General features: G+C 38.3%; 1 protein-coding gene across 7 annotated transcripts in view; it reads left to right on the forward strand.

The window, feature by feature from the left end:
• JMJD1C (jumonji domain containing 1C) overlaps positions 1-19179 on the forward strand; it is a 369857-nt gene that overhangs the window by 295612 nt on the left and 55066 nt on the right. For 5 of the 7 annotated variants that reach the window (XM_053582218.1, XM_053582213.1, XM_053582219.1 and 2 more), the window contains 5 exons: positions 10527-10632; positions 13579-13703; positions 14469-14612; positions 14710-14902; positions 15026-16707. In XM_053582218.1, the coding sequence (XP_053438193.1) occupies positions 10626-10632; positions 13579-13703; positions 14469-14612; positions 14710-14902; positions 15026-16707 (2151 nt within the window). In that variant the 5' untranslated portion in view covers positions 10527-10625. The remainder of the gene's footprint in view (positions 1-10526; positions 10633-13578; positions 13704-14468; positions 14613-14709; positions 14903-15025; positions 16708-19179) is intronic. The other 2 variants (XM_053582215.1, XM_053582220.1) reach the window with 2 other exon arrangements.

Genomic DNA, 19179 nt, shown 5'->3' on the forward strand with positions numbered 1-19179 from the left:
GTGTAAAACATTCAGCATGAATGATCTCTGAGGAGAAGGCTCTGATCTTGAATATGATTTAGGAAAGTAATGCTTCTTAAATATTAATCTTTCTAGTTGGAAAAAAATATGAAGAAAAGGAATGTTTTTGTTATTTCTCTTTGAGATCTTTTGAGCCAAGATAGTTTTTTTTGTTGTCGTTTTGCTTTTTGTTTTTTTGGAGGCAGTCTCACTATGTTGCCCTCAGTAAACTGTTGTGGCATCACAGCAACCTCCCAACTCTTGGGCTTAAGCGATTCTCTTGTCTCAGCCTCCCAAGTAGCTGGGACTACAGGTACCCGCCACAAGGCCGGCTATTTTTTGGTTGTAGTTGTCATTGTTGTTTAGCAGGCCCAGGCTGAGCTCAGACCAGCCAGCCTCAGTGTATGTTGCTGGCGCCACATCTACTGTGTTACGGGCACTGAGCCCAAGATAGTGATTTTAAAGTAGATGTCCTGCTGGGCACAGTGGCTCATGCCTGTAATCCTAGCACTCTGGGAGGCCAACGCAGATGGCTTACTTGAGCTCAGGAGTTCCAGACCAGCCTGAGTATGAGTGAGACCCAGTCTCTAAAAATAGCCAGCTGGGCTTTGTGGCAGGTGCCTATAGTCCCAGCTACTTAGAAGGGTGAGGCAAGAGAATGGCTTCAGCCCAAGAGTCTAAGGTTGCTGTGAGCTTTGAGGCCACCACACTCTACCAGGGGTGACAAAGTGAAACGCAGTCTCAAAAAAAAAAAAAAAAAAAAAAAAAAAAAGAATAAGTTCTTGGCCCAGCGCAGTGGCTCAAGTCTGTAATCCTAGAACTTTGGGGGAGGCTGAGGTGGGTGGATTGCTTGAGCTCAGGAGTTCCAGACCAGCTTAAGCAAAAATTGAGACCCTCGGCTTGACTAAAAACAGAAAAACTGAGGCAAGAGAATCGCTTAAGCCCAAGAGTTTGAGGTTGCTGTGAGCGGTGAAGCCAGGGCACTCACTCTACCCAAGGTGACAGCTCGAGACTCTTTCTCAAAATAAAAAAAGAGTAAGTTCTTAAGTAAGGGAGATAATCCGTTTATTGTATGACTGCAATCTATAGGATTGGCCCTAGAAGTTCTGGATTCCCTGTAGACTTCAGGCTTGCTCATTGATCTTTATAGCTAATCAGTGCCTTTTATTGTTTGCTGAACTCCCCAAACCCACCCAGGCCATTTGCAACAAATCATTGCTTCTAAAGCTTGCCTTGTATAAAATGAGGCTTAATTGCCACTGAAGTAAGTTTTCTTCTCTCAACTGGCTTTTCCCCCATCATATTTAGAAAATCAAAGTAATCACCCATAAAAATTAAGGATCAGTGTTGAGTGAGCCTTGTACTTACTAGCTTAATTCTGATTTATGTGCATTTAGGTTTTACATATTTTGGAGAGGGTGGAAATACAGTGTCCAACACTTGATTCTGAAATGTTAATGTTTTGTTTATAAACAAGGAATCAAGTCATTCCTTAGTAGTTATAATAAAGTTTAAAGAATCTAAAAGTTAACATTTTAATCATGATAAATCTCAAAAATTTAGGTTTTTTTTGTTTTTGTTCTTGTTCTTGTTTTTGTTTTTGTTTTGAGACAGAGTTTCACATTGTAGCCCAGGCTAGCATGCCATCAGCTTAGCTCACAGCAGCCTCAAACTCTTGAGTTCAAGGTATCCTCCTGCCTCAGCCTCCTGAGAGCTGGAACTACAGGTGCCCACCACAAAGCCCAGCTTGAAAATTTCAGGTTCTGTTATGTGTTGTGAATAATCAAGCCACCAAAATTAACAATACAAGTTCAGAGTTATGTTAGAAATAGCACAGCATTAACCTTATACAGTAGAAAAGCTGATTTTTCCTAGTTATGTTTAGAGGCAATTTTATGACAGTATGTGGTGGTGACATTTTCTTTTCTTTTTTTTTAATAATGTTCAAGATAAGGATTAGAAACAAAAACCTTGTAAAGAAGGAATGAACATAAATACATTCAGAAAAGGAATCAGACAATTGCTACATCGAAATATTAAACACGTAGCTCAGTGAGTAGGGTGCTGGCCACATACACCCAGGCTGGTGGGTTTGAACCCAGCTCGGGCCAGCTAAAACAGTGACAACTGCAACAAAAAAAATAGCCAGACATTGTGGCAGGTGCCTGTAGTCCCAGCTTCTCCGGAGGCTGAGGCAAGAGAATTGCTTAAGCCCAAGAGTTAAAGGTTGCTGTGAGCTGTGACGCCACATCACTGTATTCAGGGTGATAGCTTGAAACTCTGTCTCAAAAAAAAAAAAAATTAGCTGGGTGTTGTGGTCGGTGCCTGTACTCCCAACGCAGTAGCCTGGACAACAAAGTGAGACTGTCTGGGCTAGAGTGCCATGGTGTCAGTCTAGCTCGCAACAACTTCAAACTCCTAGGTTCAAGAGATCCTCCTGCCTGAGCCTCCCAAGTAGCTGGGACTGTAGGCACCCATCATGATGCCTGCGTAATTTTTCAATTTTTAGTAGAATGAAGGTCTTGCTCTTGCTCAGGCTAGTCTTGAACTCCTAAGCTCAAGCAGTCTGCCTGGTTTGGCACTGCCAGAGTGCTAGGATGATAGGTGTGAGCTGTATGCCCAGCCTAGTTCTACCTTTACTTTTTTTGTTGTTTGTTTTTTAGTTTGGGGGTTATTTTTTTTGAGACATAGTCTCACTTTATTGCCCTTGGTAGAGTGCTATGCATCATAGCTCACAGCAACCTCAAACTCCTGGGCTCAAGTGATCCTCTTCCACAGCCTCCCAAGCAGCTGGGACTACAGGCACCTGCCGCAAGGCTGGGGTATAGTCCTACACTTTTAAATGGTTGAAAAAATCAAAAGAAGGGCGGCGCCTGTGGCTCAGTGAGTAGGGCCCCGGCCCCATATGCCGAGGGTGGCGGGTTCAAACCCAGCCCCAGCCAAACTGCAACAAAAAAAAAAAATAGCCGGGTGTTGTGGCTGGCGCCTGTAGTCCCAGCTGCTTGGGAGGCTGAGGCAAGAGAATCGCGTAAGCCCAAGAGTTAAGAGGTTGCTGTGAGCCATGTGATGTCATGGCACTCTACCTGAGGGCGGTACAGTGAGACTCCATCTCCACAAAAAGAAAAAAAGAAAGAAAGAAAAAATTAAAAGAAGATTAATGCCAATGACTTCTAAACATTCTATGGAATTTAAATGTCATAGAATACTAATATGTAAATATTAATGGAATACATCCATGCTCATTCATTTATCTGTTATTTATGGTAGTTTCTAAGTGCTTTTCTGCTCTAATGGAAGAGTTGAGTACTTGTGGCAGAAATGGTGTGGCCCCAAAGCCTGACATATTTACTCTTTGGCACTTTACAAAAAATGTTTGCTGACCCTTATAGGTTTTTTTATTTGTTTGTTGACAGTCTCACTCTGTCTCCCCTTGGTAGAGTGTCATGGTGTCATAGCTCATAGCAACCTCAAACTCTAGGGTTTAAAAGATCGTATTGCCTCGGCCTCTTAAGTACCTGGGACTATAGGTGCCTGCCAATGCCCAACTAGTTTTTCTATTTTTTAGTAGAGACGGGGCCTTGCTCTTGCTCCGGCTGTATCTAGGGATCCTCTCTCCTCGGCCTCCCAAAGTGCTAGGATTACAGATGTGAGCCACCACACCCAGCTCCTACCCTCGTTTTAAATCACGAGAATGTACAGAAGCCCTCAGTGGTACCTGCGTTTAGTTAAACTGCACATAGTATAGACAGCTGTGGTTGAGTACCTCTGTAACAGCTTTCAAACTCTGTTGGTTTCCTGTCTCAGAAAATCCTTTTAATAAAATGGATTATAGTATAAGTTTTACAAGACTTGGTGTGGGCTCAGCTCCTGTAGCTCAGAGGTTAGGGGCCAGCCACATACACCAGAGCTGGCGGGTTCGAATCCAGCCCGGGCCTGCCAAGCAACAATGACAACTACAACCAAAAAATAGCTGGGCGTTGTGGCAGGTGCTTGTAGTCCCAGCTACTTGCAAGGCTGAGGCAAGAGAATCGCTTAAGCCCAAGAGTTTGAGGTTGCTGTGAGCTGTGATGCTACGGCACTCTACCCAAGACAACATAGTGAGACTCTGTCTCAAAAAAAAAAAAAAAAGACTTGGTGTGATAGTAATTGATGTCACTCTTAACCTTATGTATTTAATGTTCATGTTTTTAACTGTGGCCAGCCAACCCAGGATCTAAGAATAAGCAATCATTTGTAGTTTTGCTGCACCATGAACTTAAGTTGACTGGTGAAACTGGTATGGTGAACCACGTTCAGTCACTTAACCTGACGTTCAAGATGAAAGTAGTTGCTTTTACGATAACTCTCGTAAAATACAGTTAGAGATGGTTTTTATGAGAGAATTTATGTAATTTAATGGGATTTAAAGAAGCTCACTGGATGTCACCACAAACGTCAAGAGTTTTATTGCAGCAGTAAGAAATATCCCATTATTAAGCTACACCTCAGCATCAATTTGAAAGTGATTATTAAGATTCCCTATTAGAAATTGTTCAAAGGGAAAGAAACTGTTTTATGATATTTCTTATATCCTAAAATTAAAGTACTACTCTGGTCATCAGTCGGGACTTTAGAACAAATCTCTTACAATTATTAAACCAATCACCTTAGTCACCTAGATAGAAATTAACCTCTGATATATTATTACCTAAGTCATGACTCTGTTGACTCTTCTCTCAGTAGTCAAATTAGTGTTTGTGACATAAAGAATATATAGTAGAACCTCTGAAAATTGACCACCCAGTAACAAACTGGTTAACACACAGAGGTAGTCAACATAACGAACTAAGCCTGCTGGCCTACTGTACCCAAACATACATGTGGTACATGTCTGGTCTATGAAAATAAGATTAATTTAAGGAGGTGGTAAATGTGGAGGGGTGGTTAACTGTGGAAATTGTACTGTGTTTTTAACACGTTAGTAATATTGCTAATTATTGAACTTAGCTAGGCATATCCCAATATTTTAATGTTCTCATATTTTGTACTACCTAATTGATATTTTTTTTCCTTTGAATTAACCAGGAAGCATGGATCACTTAAAATTAGGTTAATACCATAGTCCTACTGTCACAAACCAAATTCCAAGCAGATTTTTTTTTTTTTTTTTTTTGTAGAGACAGAGTCTCACTTTATGGCCCTCAGTAGAGTGCCGTGGCCTCACACAGCTCATAGCAACCTCCAACTCCTGTGCTTAAGCGATTCTCTTGCCTCAGCCTCCCAAGCAGCTGGGACTACAGGTGCCCACCACAACGCCCGGCCATTTTTTGGCTGCAGTTTGGCCCAGGCCGGGTTTGAACCCGCCACCCTTGGTATATGGGGCCGGTGCCCCACCGACTGAGCCACAGGCGCCACCCTCCAAGCAGATTTTTAACTCAACGTTATCATAGTCTTCTGTACAGTGAAGAAAAAAATCTGTATTTTGATCAAATAATAATTTGTGGGCCTTGTTGATCTAGAAAAGACAGCATTGGGAAATCTATAGATCATGACTAAGACACATCACCAAAGTGATTTTCTTTGCTTTTTTGATTGTTTTCTCTGTGTGTGTGTGTGAGAGAGAGAGAGAGAATGAGAGTCTGGCTCTGTCGACGCAACTGAAGTGCAGTGATGTTGTCATACCTCACTGTATCCTCCAACTCCTTGGCTCCAGTGGTTCTCCTGCCTCAGCCTTCAGGGTTGCTGGGACTACAGGCACTAGCTACCACACCTGGCTAATTTTTTCTGTGTTTAGTAGAGATGGGGTATCACTCTTGGTCAGGCTAGACTCGTGCAATTCTCCAGCCTTGGCTTCCCAGAGTACTAGAGTTATAGGCATGAGTCTTTTATACTTTCTAATCATAATTTTACATGAGTTTACCACCCCGTGTCTCCTCTCTTAGATGAGTGTTTTACTATTGATACATACGGAATTTATCAAAAGGAGTAGAAGTTATATAAAGATAATGTCAACTCATTATCTTTCAGTTCTTTGCTTTTGGCCTGTCCTGACTTTCACCCCTTATATATGATATAAAGAAATGAGTCAGATTTTGAAAGGTAAGGACAGTAAGCAGTCCATTATTATTCATTCCCTTTGGCTGTTGTCATCTGAGAAATAAGAGGGAAAAGATCCAGAGCTTTGAGCTGGTGTTTGAGACCAGCTGTCTTTATCACTTCCTAATTATAAGCATGGACCTCTGTGGACATACTACATAAAAAGGGTATAATAATTTCAGCTCACAGAGTTGTTAATACCATACTGAAAACACCCAGCACAGTTTCTGCCATAGTAAATGCACAGTCATGTTAACTATTTCTATATTAACATGCCCCAGTGATGTTCAGTTAGAAGTAATAATTGTTTTTGCAAAAGAGGGAATAACACACAAGTGAACAGTGTAGTCCAAAACCTCATTTAAGGCATTCGAACTTTTTCCTTTTTTTCTATGGAAGTTTCTAATAAAGCAGATTATGCTGAATTGATTTGTTCCGTTTGTCATTTGACAGAGATTGTAACTAGCGGTTCAAGTAGGATATAGTTTATGGAGAAGGTGGAGGTTTGCAGAGGGTGCTGTTTTTTCACTTATCTGAATGACTTGCTTTTGGAAAATTAAAAATAAAAACAAGTTACCTATACCTACTATATAGGTAACTACTTACAGTCTTAAAAGTATTAAAAGTACTATGCAATTAAAAGTTTTTAATCTCACGTAACCTGAAAATACAGTTGAAGTCCTTTTAAATTCTGTGAGAGATAGTCAAATATTCATAATCATTTTTTTCTTTCTTTTTTTTTTTTTTTTTTTGAGACAGTCTCACTATGTCGCCCTCAGTTGAGTGCTGTGACATCACAGCAACCTCCAACTCTTGGGCTTAGGCGATTCTCTTGCCTCTGCCTCCCAAATAGCTGGGACTACAGGCACCCACCACAACACCCAGCTATTTTTTTTTGTTGCAGTTGTCATTGTTGTTTAGCTGGCCCAGGCTGGGTTCGAACCCACCAGCCTGGGTGTATGTGGCTGGCACCCTACCCAGTGAGCTATGGGCGCCACCATATTTTTTTTTTTTTTTTGAGACAGAGTCTCACTGTCACCCTGGGTAGAGTGCTGTGGAATCACAGCCCACAGCAATCTCAAACTCTTGGGCTTAAGCAATTCTCTTGCCTCAGCCTCCCAAGCAGCCGGAACTACAGCCACCTGCCGTAATGCCTGGCTGTTTTTTTTTTTTTTTTTTTTTTTTTTTTGCAGTTGTCACTGTTGTATAGCAGGCCCAAGCTGGGTTCGAACTCACCTGCCTCAGTGTATGTGGCCAGCACCCTACCCACTGAGCTATGGGCGCCACCCTAACTACAGATTCTTAATTTTTCTTCTATGTCAGCCTTACCTGATATTTAGCACCTTCACAAAATTGTTCAGGTCAGTATAAATAAGTGAAAAAAATACTACTTCTGTTGTAGGTTTGCTCATTCATCCTTTAGTGAGCCTCTTTAAAATAGGAATGGTGATTTAACAGAAATATAACTTCCAAAGGCCTATACATAGAAGAAGGGAAGAATTCGTTCAGCAGCAACAATGCCTATCATTAATCAGGCAGTGTGTTGGGGCTGGTGCAGCGGCTCACACATATAATCCTAGCACTCTGGGAGGCTGAGCAAGGAGGGTCCCCTTAGCACAGGAGTTCGAGACCAGCCTGAGCAAGAGTGAGACCCCTGGCTTGGTGCCTGTAGCACAGTGGTTATAGCATCAGCCACGTACACCGAGGTTGGCGGATTCAGCCTGGACCAGCTAAACAATGACAACCGCAACAAAAAGAAAAATAGCCAGGCATTGTGGTGGATGCCTGTAGTCCCAAGCTATTTGGGAGACTGGGGCAAAAGAATCACTTAAACCCAAGAATTTGAGGTTGTTGTGAGCTGTGATGCCATAGCACTCTACTGAGGGTGATGTAGTAAGACTCTGTCTCAAAAAAAAGAAGGAGACCTCATCTCTACTAAAAATAAATTAGCTGGGCATTGTGGTGGGCACCTGTAGTTGCCCTCTACTCGGGAGGCTGAGTTAGGAGGATCACTTGAACTCAGGAGTTGGAAGTTGCTGGAGCTAGGCTGATGCCATGGCACTCTAGCCCACGCAGTATGTTGGGATAATTATACTGAATTCAATTAACTAAATCATTCATGTCATTCAGTATTATGGATAATTAGAATTGAATGTTTTAAGAAAACTAATTTCAGTACTTAAGAAAAATGTTATAAAAAACACAAAAGAGAAGGGCAGGTATTAGTAACTGCTTTGTAGATGAAGAAATTGATATATAAAAATTTGAATTTAGATAAGATCATATCAGTAAAAGGACTCAAATTATTATTAGTTTTTATTGATATGCCATTTAGAAAATTAAGTGTTCGGTGTTGGGAAGATTTTTCTTGTATGTTTACTTATCTTGGAAACACAGTCCATTATTTTAAACCTATTAAATAAGTAAAATAAAAATAAAATATAGATGAATGTTAAATTTTCTATTCCAATAGTTATAAATTGTAAAATTTCAACATAAGCATTGCCTATCTGCAAGGTGTTGGCAATTCTGTTTTTAAAGTAGTTTATAGCTTCCTGTGTTTATGGAATAGATATATAGATGAATATGAATGAAAGCTAAAGTGAAGCAGATTTTTAAAGAACATACAGCTGTCAGAGCTGTCTGAAATGTTGAAATGGTTTTCCTTAGAGTAGTGTTCTGTATTCTGTTACAGTATTCTGTTTCCTTAGAATAGTATTCTGTATTCTGTATGCATCAAGAGGATTAGAATCTGCTAGCACTTTTCTTGACATTTGCTACTGCTAAACTTGTGAGGTTAACTAAGTGTACTGTGTATTCCTAAAGAGAGATAAAGAAAAGGTATTGTCAGAAATACCTATTTTTAGCACAGAACTTCACATTACTTTTTTCTTTTTTTGAGACAGAGTCTTTTGTCACCCTCAGAGTACGTGGTGTCATAGCTCACAGCAACCTCAAACTCTTGTGCTCAAGCGATTCTCTTGCCTCAGCATCCTGAGTAGCTGGGATTACAGTCACCTGCCACAAGGCCTAGCTATTTTTAGAGATGGGGTCTTGCTCTTGCTCAGGCTGGTCTTGAACCTGTGAGCTCAGGCAGTCCACTGGCCTCATCCTCCCAGAGTGCTAGGATTATAGGCGCGAGCCACCTTGCCCGGCCCACTTTACTTTTTAAATGACAATTTTCCATTCTAGTCTTTCCTTCTGCTGTAAAATAGCGTTTCTATGTATATTCCAAGGAACATAAGTCAGTAACTTTATTAAAGGCCCTTCTAACTTTCGGCTTTCCCAACTTATAAAATATTTTTACCACACTGTTGCTCAAAAAAATACAGAGTCATGCCTTAAAGCAGTAATAAGAAGGAAAAAAATACTTTACTTTGATACATGTTAGAGCAGAAGAGTGAAGTATGACCTGCTTGATTATGGCTCCCTCTTTGTACACTTAGGCCATCTTGGTTTTTCCAAGTTGCCAAATTATTTTTATTCACGAATTATAATTCTCTTCATTTAGCTGCTTTTTATTCACTGGTTTCCATAATCTGCCAGTCTACTTTTAAAATAGCCTCCAATGACAGTGCTGCTTTGTTGTTTTTCCCTACCACTAGGGCTCCTGCCTATGATCTCAAATGCAGGAGCAAACAGAGGTGCTTTGAGAGAGAGAACAGAATGTCAGGAGTCCAGCAGGGGACCAGCAGACTGTGGGAAACCATGTGACTGTGTGATTCATGTCTCCATAGAGAGAGAATTGGTTGTTTCTTTGTCTGGATCTGCCCTGTTAGGAGAGTAATACCATCAATAGATATAATTTTAATTGTCTGGATGCTTTGACACTGGCTTAAAAAAAATAAAACTTTTAGCCAGGAAGTTACTGATCATATGAGTGTTTTGAGTAAAACTGAATTTGATGACATTTTAAATCAGTACAAAGCAAGGACTAGGAGTTTTAAACTCTAATGTTATAGATACTGGGGGGGTTAGTAACATATGTGTGTGTGTGCATGTGTACAGGGCATCCATGAAGTTGGTGTGCAGCTTAGATGTATAACTATTTTAAATTGCACATGAACTTTATGGATGCACTATCTATGCAGTCACTATAATATTCAATTCTTTTGCCACCAACCTGATGCTATTTGGTTTGTATATTATTTCTTATAGTAAAACCATTAAAAAGCTCACTTGAATAAGGCCATCCTTTAAAAATTAGAAAACACATTACTAAATTTCAAATTTTGACTTTAGGACGTTATTGTCATGGATCAAATCTTACCATCAGTTAATTTCTTATGTTCTGTTGTTACACAACTGCTAATGACTGTAACTTACAAATTTGTGTTTTTGCATACATTTAGATCAAGGAATTAAGTCCTTAGAACACGTAAGAAGGAAAGATGGTAACATTAATGTTAGGAGAGCATAACATGGTCCTTTCTTTTAATCTATAATTCTAGGACGACATAGACAGCCTAAACCCAGTTCTCAGGGACAACCCGCAACTTCATGAGGAAGTGAAAGTCTGGGTAAAGGAACAAAAGGTTCAGGAGATTTTTATGCAAGGTAACTATTTTGAAGTTATGCATTAACGATTTTGGGGTCTAGGCAACTTACTATATTTGTTTTTGGTCGTTCATTATTAATATATGCAATATAAATTAAGGCATTTTGAATTATATACAGCTCAAGGAAAATAATACCAAACTCATAATAATTTCAGTGGGAAGTTGGTCATTTCATTAGTTTACTAACTTATTTGAGCTAAGTACCTGGCATGAAATTATAGCTACACAGATGCTTTGTTGATAGAAAAAAAACAACTATATGATAGAATGCTTTTAATTGTGTCTGTCCTAGAGAAAGAACATTGTTTACAGTAGAGGGCTGCCCAAAGCCACAATCTATTTCCTTTGAAAAATGTTAGTATTTGAACAAGTGGCTTATTTCAGTGCACCTTCAGTGGTTTTATAGTCTTAGTTCTGTTTCTATTGTTTAGTAACTTGCAGGTTTGTGTATAACATGTGACCTTCAAACCAGTGAGGCAATCCCCTATTAGTAAAAGCAAATATTGTAAATACAAGCTTTTTGTAAAATTAAATTGAAACTGAGACAGTATGGCATGAATTGTTGATATGTTTCTGAACATTTTTAAGAATGGAATTTTGTTGTTAAATTCCCATTAAGAATGGAATTTTGTTGTTAAATTCCCATATTATCTCAACCCTCAACTTCCCCATGCCATTAAGCATTAATAGATAAAAATCTTATCAGTTGTGACTGTATTGCTCTATATGGGTATGTACAGGAGCAGATCATCTACTTGGATATTCTTTAAACTTTATTATGGAAAATTTCAAACATACATATAAATAGAATATTTCAGTGAGCTTTCATCCTTCTGACTCCACCCCTCAACAACTATCAAACCTTGGTAAAACCTGATTTTACTGTGTTAATGTCTAAAGTTTTAGACTTCACATCTTTCTGTTTATTTTTTAAGCAAAGCTTTAAACATAATACCATTTATGCCAAAAAAGGTAGTATTCCTTAATATCAAATACTGGATAACTGGTTCAGATTTCCATTTGTCTCATAAATGTCATTAAGTGATATGAACAGTTTTGTTTTTTAAAAACCAAAGGGTGTCCAGTAAAGGTCTACACTTTGTGGTGGTTTGATATGCTGCCATCACCACCATCATTTCTTTGCAATTCATTTATTGAAGTAACCAGACTAGTTTGTTTTTTGTTTTAAATTTTGTTTCTGTATTGTATTCTTAGAGGAGAAAAGATTCAGGCGATATAACCCCTGTCCATTCTAGGCAGAATTGTGTGAGGCAGGTTCTAAATTGTGTTAAATGGTGGGAACAAGCAGGTGTAGATGGTTTGTTAGTGGAAATTGAAAACTCATCATACTTGGAGTTATTCTGTAAGTATTTTCTATGTTACTTAGAGAAAACAATATGAAGTGGGTTTTTTTCCCCAAAGTTAGAAAAGATTTAAGTTTGTGTAATAGATTATATGGATTACCAAATGGATTACCTATCACCTTCCTTAAATTAAAGCCAATCAACATCTTCATTTTTCTCTAGATGAATATATTTAATTTATAGATCATAACGATACATTTATATGTGTTAAATTATTTCTTTATTTTAGCCTTATATTGGCTTAGTTTTTTTACACTGGCAGTTACAGTGTATTAAATCATTAATTTGGTATGTTGAATCTATTGTAACTGTAGAAGAAAGATTATGAGCCTAGGAATTGGAAAAATGAATTCAGTCCTAGCTCTTTGACTTAAAAATTCACTTAGTCTAGCAACCTCACTTTTTCGATTTATTAAAAGGTCTAATAATACCAAGAGTTAAGAGAAGATTAAATAAGCACCTGAAAAATTTGAAAGCACTTTGTAAATTGTTAATGTATAATAATACCCCTTTATAGTTCTTTTTTTCTTTCTTTATTTTTTCACAGTTCTTCTTAAACTTTATAATATTTGGTCATTTTAGCATTTTATAAACTAAAAATATTTTTCATCTCTATTACCTTCTTCCATGGAGTCATGTTTGTTTAATGAGGTGTATTTGGATATACACATATATGTTATTTAATATTGGATCTTTGCTTATTTTTTAAAGGGTATCTATGGATATAGAAAACGTTTGAAAAAGTGAGTTTAAATGAAAAGTATAACATTTCTTTTAGGGAAAACATTTTTAGTGCTGTTGTAAATTCACATAACAATGTCTTTGTGTTCTAAGATTTTTACCAGTTTTTTCTAGCTGTCACAGAGGAGTCAAAATTTGTAGCTGCTGTGGTAATATTTTGGCACCCAGAAGACGCAGACATTAAGTTACCAATAACCTAGTTACCTTTCCATTTCAGCCATGTAGTTATCCCACTCTTACTACTAAGGTACCTGTGTAATCTTAACTCATTCTAGACCACTATAACTTTACATTTTGTATTGTCTTTTTTTTTTTGAGACAGAGCCTTAAGCTATCACCCTGAGTAGAGTGCTGTGGCGTTACAGCTCACAGAAACCTCAAACTCCTGGCTTAAGCGATTCTCTAGCCTCAGCCTCCCGAGTAGTTGGGACTACAGGTGCCCGCCACAATGCCCAGCCATTTTTTGGTTGTAGTTGTCATTGTTTGGCAGGCCAGGGCTGGATTTGAACCCGCCATCTCTGGTGTATGTGGCTGGCTCCTTACCCGGTTGAGCTTCCACTGTGTACTGTCTTCTTTAACTCTGGGTCCCAGAAGCATTCTTTCTGTCTATTTTATTTACATTGAATGAGATAGTATGTCTAGTAGAGTATAATGATAACTTCAAAATGATCTTCTCCAAAAGATACTGTCTTCTAAAACTTTTTCTTGAAAAACTGGTATTTGGGTATGATACTACTTGTTACTTGTCTAGCAAATAGCTCATGTTTCCCCTAAAAGGTAATTCTTAAAGGAAAATGTCTCCATTTAATACATCCCTATTTATTGTGTTTGTTTTAAAGGTCCTTACTCCTTAAATGGATACAGAGTGAGAGTATATAGACAAGACTCTGCCACCCAGTGGTTTACTGGCATAATTACTCATCATGATCTCTTCACCCGCACCATGATCGTTATGAATGATCAGGTAAAAAGTTCACTAATATTTTTGTAGAGACTTTTACAATTCATATAGTTCATGCCCCCCCCCCCAAAAAGCATTACTATTTTGATACTAAATAATTATAATCTTTCATGGTTTTAGTCATATAATAAGCTTAAATGCATCTCATATTACATTGTGGTCACTTCAGGTCACAGGAAAATAATGATGATAAAATCAATCCCTGAAAAGTCATTAGACTCTTTTGATTGATTAGTCTTTCCTTTTTAATCTTTAGGTCAGCTAAAATTTTCCATCTCAGTTTTTTTTCTCTCTCTAATAACAAAAGTATTTTCCAAATGGTTTCTTTCACTAATGAAAACTTTTAATGCACATTTAGTCCTCACATCAGATTTCATCTTTTGTATGCTTAAGTTTTATGGCAAAACTTATGGATACTATGTAGTTTTTATAAAGGAAGTCTTGAAAAAAATTAAAGTTTTGAAATGTGATAAAAATTTCACTTTTAAAGTTGTTGTTTATTTTCGTGGAAAACATACATACTATTTGTACCTTCTTGCCTGATTAGATTTCTGGAATGTATCTGATGGAACCCTTTCATAAACAATTTATAAAATCATTTAATCATTAATGATTAAAATTGGTGATTATTGAGTCTAATGGTATCTTGTGAATTAAGGATCCCAAACTGATTTCTAAATATTTCTGCTGTGTAAAGAAAGTATATGACGTAGCACCTTGGTTAGCTCATTAGATTTAATTTTTTTTCTGTTTTGTGTCATGGATTAGGTACTAGAACCACAGAATGTCGATCCTTCTATGGTTCAAATGACCTTTCTAGATGATGTTGTTCACTCTTTGTTAAAGGGTGAAAATATTGGCATTACATCACGTCGCAGGTCTCGTGCCAATCCAAATATCCACACTATTCACGTATGTATGTTAATAGGCATGCATTTTTATAAAATATTTTTTCTTAGGCTACTTAGAATGAGGTAGCAAGCAATCATTATTAATTGGTTATTTTTAGGGTCATTATACACGTGCACAAGCAAATAGTCCCAGACCAGCAATGAACTCCCAAGGCGCTGTACCAAAACAGAATACACACCAGCAACAGCAACAAAGAAATATTCGTCCAAATAAGAGAAAGGGCTCAGATAGCAGTATACCAGATGAAGAGAAGATGAAGGAAGAAAAATATGATTATATATCACGAGGAGGTATGACCCACTTTTTTTTGGGGGGGGGGGATGAGAACAAACAAATCCGAAGTACATTTTAAGTATTCTTATTTAGTATTGATTATGAAAAATAAGACCTTTTTTTTATTTTTAATACTACAGAAAATCCTAAAGGTAAAAACAAACACGTGGTGAGTAAAAGAAGGAAACCTGAGGAGGATGAAAAGAAACTAAATGTGAAAAGACTTCGAACTGACAATGTTTCAGACTTTTCTGAAAGCAGTGACTCAGAAAATTCAAATAAGAGAATAATAGATAATTCCTCAGAGCAGAAGCCAGAGAATGAATTGAAAAGTAAAAATACTTCAAAGATAAATGGAGAAGGAGGAAAATCCCAGAATAATGAAAAGGTAGGAGAAGAGACTGTAATCGGTAGCCAGTCTCCCTGGGATCAAATACCAGAAGATAAAAAACATGAAGAAGCAGAGAAGTGGAAGTCTGTTGATGCTCAGCTTCAAGAGAAAATGATTATCCATTCGTCAGAACAGGCTACACTTTCTGATCATACTACTAATGATTTACTTCCTCAGGAATGCAATGTGGAAAAAACACATACAGTGGAATTATTACCAAAGGAAAAGTTTGTATCCAGACCACCCACACCAAAATGTGTTATTGATATTACAAATGACATTAATTCAGAAAAGGTGGCTCAGGAAAATTCAAGTACCTTTGGCCTTCAGACATTTCAGAAAAAGGATCCTAACATTAGTGATTCAAAATCAATTACAAATGCAAAATACTTAGAAACAGCAAAACAAGATTCTGACCAAAGCTGGGTCGATGATGTAGTTAAAGTGGACTTAACCCAGTCAAGTGTTATAAATGCTTCTTCAGGAAATGATCACCTGAGTATGGAAAAAGAGAAAAATCAATATGTCCCTTACATGTCATCTTTAAGTACAGTTTCTATCATGGAAGATAAGCTGCATAAGCGAAGTCCACCTCCAGATACTATAAAATCTAAACTTAGTACTTCAATAGATGCTCACAAGACAAAATCCAATCCCTCACCTGAAGTCGTAAAACCCAAAATAAACCATTCTCCTGATTCTGTAAAGTCTAAGACCACTTATACAAACAGCCAAGCTACTGGTGAAAGAAGACTGGCAAGTAAAATAGAACATGACTTATCAAGATGCAGTTTTCATCCAGTTCCTACTCGGGGCAATACACTGGAAACTACAAAGAGCCCTCTAATCATTGATAAAAATGAGCATTTCACAGTTTACAGAGATCCTGCACTTATTGGGTCGGAAACAGGAGCTAATCACATTTCACCTTTCTTAAGTCAACATCCTTTTCCTCTTCATTCCTCATCCCATAGAACCTGTTTGAATCCAGGTACCCATCACCCTGCCTTAACTCCTACACCCCACTTACTAGCTGGATCATCTAGTCAAACTCCATTACCTACCATTAACACTCACCCTCTGACTAGTGGGCCACACCATGCTGTTCATCACCCTCATTTACTTCCCACTGTGTTACCTGGAGTGCCTACTGCCTCCTTACTTGGTGGCCACCCACGACTAGAGAGTGCTCATGCCAGTAGCTTGAGCCACTTAGCATTAGCACACCAGCAACAGCAACAGTTGCTACAGCACCAGTCACCTCATCTTCTTGGACAAACCCATCCTTCTGCTTCATATAATCAGCTTGGACTTTATCCAATTATTTGGCAGTATCCAAATGGAACACATGCATACTCAGGACTTGGTTTGCCACCTTCTAAGTGGGTTCATCCAGAAAACGCAGTTAATGCTGAAGCTTCGTTAAGGAGGGTAAGTTTATACTGTGGTGTGTGTCCCACATATCAATATGTATTTATTAATTGATGTTTAAGTTCTTTTTCAATATCCTATTTATTTTTTTAGGTCATTTCTTACGTAAACAATTATTTTTCCATATGCTTAATAACCTCAGACCAGTGGAACTAGAAATCACAGGAAAACCTGTGATTTAAAGAAGAGTTAAAGAAGTAAAAATTTTTAGAGTGCAATATTTATTTATTACAAATTTAGGTTTATGGTATATATCCATAGTTATTTTTGTTCATCTAAATTTCTGGAAGTGAAATTTCTGGGTTAAAGTTTGTATTAAATTGTAAGGTTTCTTTTCCTTTTTTGGGGGGTGGTGGGAAGACAGGGTTTCTATTTTGTGGGCTGGAGTACAGTAGCATAATTATAGCTCATGGCAACCTCAAACTCGTGGCTTCAAGTGATCTTCCTGCCTCAGTCTCCTGAGTAGCTGGGTTTATAGGTATGACCACCACACCTGGTCAATTTCTTTTTAAGAAATAAGTTGATGGGGCGGCGCCTGTGGCTTAGCGGGTAGGGCACCGGCCCCATATGCCGAGGGTGGTGGGTTCAAACCCTGGCCAAAACTGCAACAAAAAAAAATAGCTGGGCGTTGTGGCGTGTGCCTGTAGTCCCAGCTTCTTGGGAGGCTGAGGCAAGAGAATCGCCTAAGCCCAGGAGTTGGAGGTTGCTGTGAGCTGTGTGACGCCACCACACTCTACCGAGGGCGATAAAGTGAGACTCTGTCTCTACAACAAAAAAAAAAAAAAAAAGAAAGAAGTTGATGATACATATCAGAAGCCTTATTATTTTATGACCAAGTGCAATGGCTATATGCCTGTCCTCCTAGCACTTTGGGAGGCTGAGGCAGGAGGATCAGTTGAGGCTAGGAGTTCATGATCAACATAGTAAAACCCCATCTCTACCAAAAATAGAAAAATAAGCTGGTCTTGCTGGCACATACTTGTAGTCCCAGCCACTTGGGAGGCTGAGATAGGAGGATCACTTCAGCCCAGGAGTTTGAGGTTGCAGTGAACTATGATGATGACACTGCACTGTAGCCCAGGCAGCAGACCAAGACCTTGTCTCAAAAATAAGCAAAATTATACTTCTCAGCTAAATTTGTATATTAATGTTATAAGGTATGACTCTTTAATCCCCTTGTTCCCTTAAGGGTGCCCAAGGTTGGAGATTCCCAGTATTTGGGAGCGAAGTTGCAGCTGAGATTCTCTCTACCTACTACAGTATTGCTGAAGGTGGTGGGCATAAGACTCTTATTCCTTGATGGACTGTGGTTTTTCTAGCAAATTGAGTTTTAATACTATCAAATGGTTGTTAAAAGCAGTATCAACCCCAGTATCAAAAGTGGAGAAATGGGGCGGCACCTGTTGCTCAGTGGGTAGGGCACCAGTCCGATATACTGAGGGTGGTGGGTTCGAACCTGGCCCAGGCCAAACTGCAACAAAAAAATAGCCAGGCATTGTGGCGAGCACCTGTAGTCCCAGCTACACAGGAGGCTGAGGCAAGAGAATCGCCTAAGCCCAAGAGCTGAAGATTACTGTGGGCTGTGATGCTATGGTACTCTACCAAGGGCATTTAAAGTGAGCCTCTGTCTCTAAAAAAAAAAAAAAAAAAATAAGAGAAATGGATGTCACTGTTAAACTCCTAGGAAATAGCCTTCTCCTTTTTGCACTGTTCAGGATATTTGAAGAATATTCCCCAGAATCTCTTCTTAATACCTTTTTTTGAATGTTCTTGTGGTTAAAACCATATTAACTTTATCATCCTAACTATTTTTAAGTGAACAATTTAGTAACATTAACACTTTTCACATTGTTTGCAACAGTTCTCAAGAATTATTCATCTTATAAAACTGAAATTATATCCATTAAATACTGAATCCCCTCTTCCACAGCCTTTGGCAACTACCTTTCTATTTCTAATTTCTGTAATTTTGACTACTTTAGATATTTCATGTGAGAGGAATCATACAATATTTATTCTTTTGTTATTGGGTCATTTTAGGTTAGTGCAATGTCCTTGAGGTTCTTCCATGTTGTGGCATGTACATCACTATCAAAGTCAATTAATTTTTAATTTCAGGCTGCCTAATATTTCATTGTATGTATATGCTGTATTTATGCATTTATCTGTCACTGGACCCTTGAGTTGCTTTCACTTCTTAGCTATTGTATATAATGCTGCAGTGAATGTGGATGTTTTTAACACCTTCTTAATGTCATCTTTTTTGATGGTTTTCTGAAGTTGAAGGAGATCACGACTGGGGGTAGGGTTTTAGAAGACAATGCTAATGACTTTCTCCTTTACTTCAGGCGTAGTATTTATTACATAATAGCATTGAAAATGCCAGTAGATGAAAAGAAAAGTGTTCATCATGCCAAAATATGTCAGAGGAACCATTGTATTTTAGGTAGCAGTGATGACATGGAGTGTGGT

The sequence above is a fragment of the Nycticebus coucang genome, chromosome 3, assembly GCF_027406575.1.
Source record: "Nycticebus coucang isolate mNycCou1 chromosome 3, mNycCou1.pri, whole genome shotgun sequence".
NCBI lineage: Eukaryota > Metazoa > Chordata > Mammalia > Primates > Lorisidae > Nycticebus > Nycticebus coucang.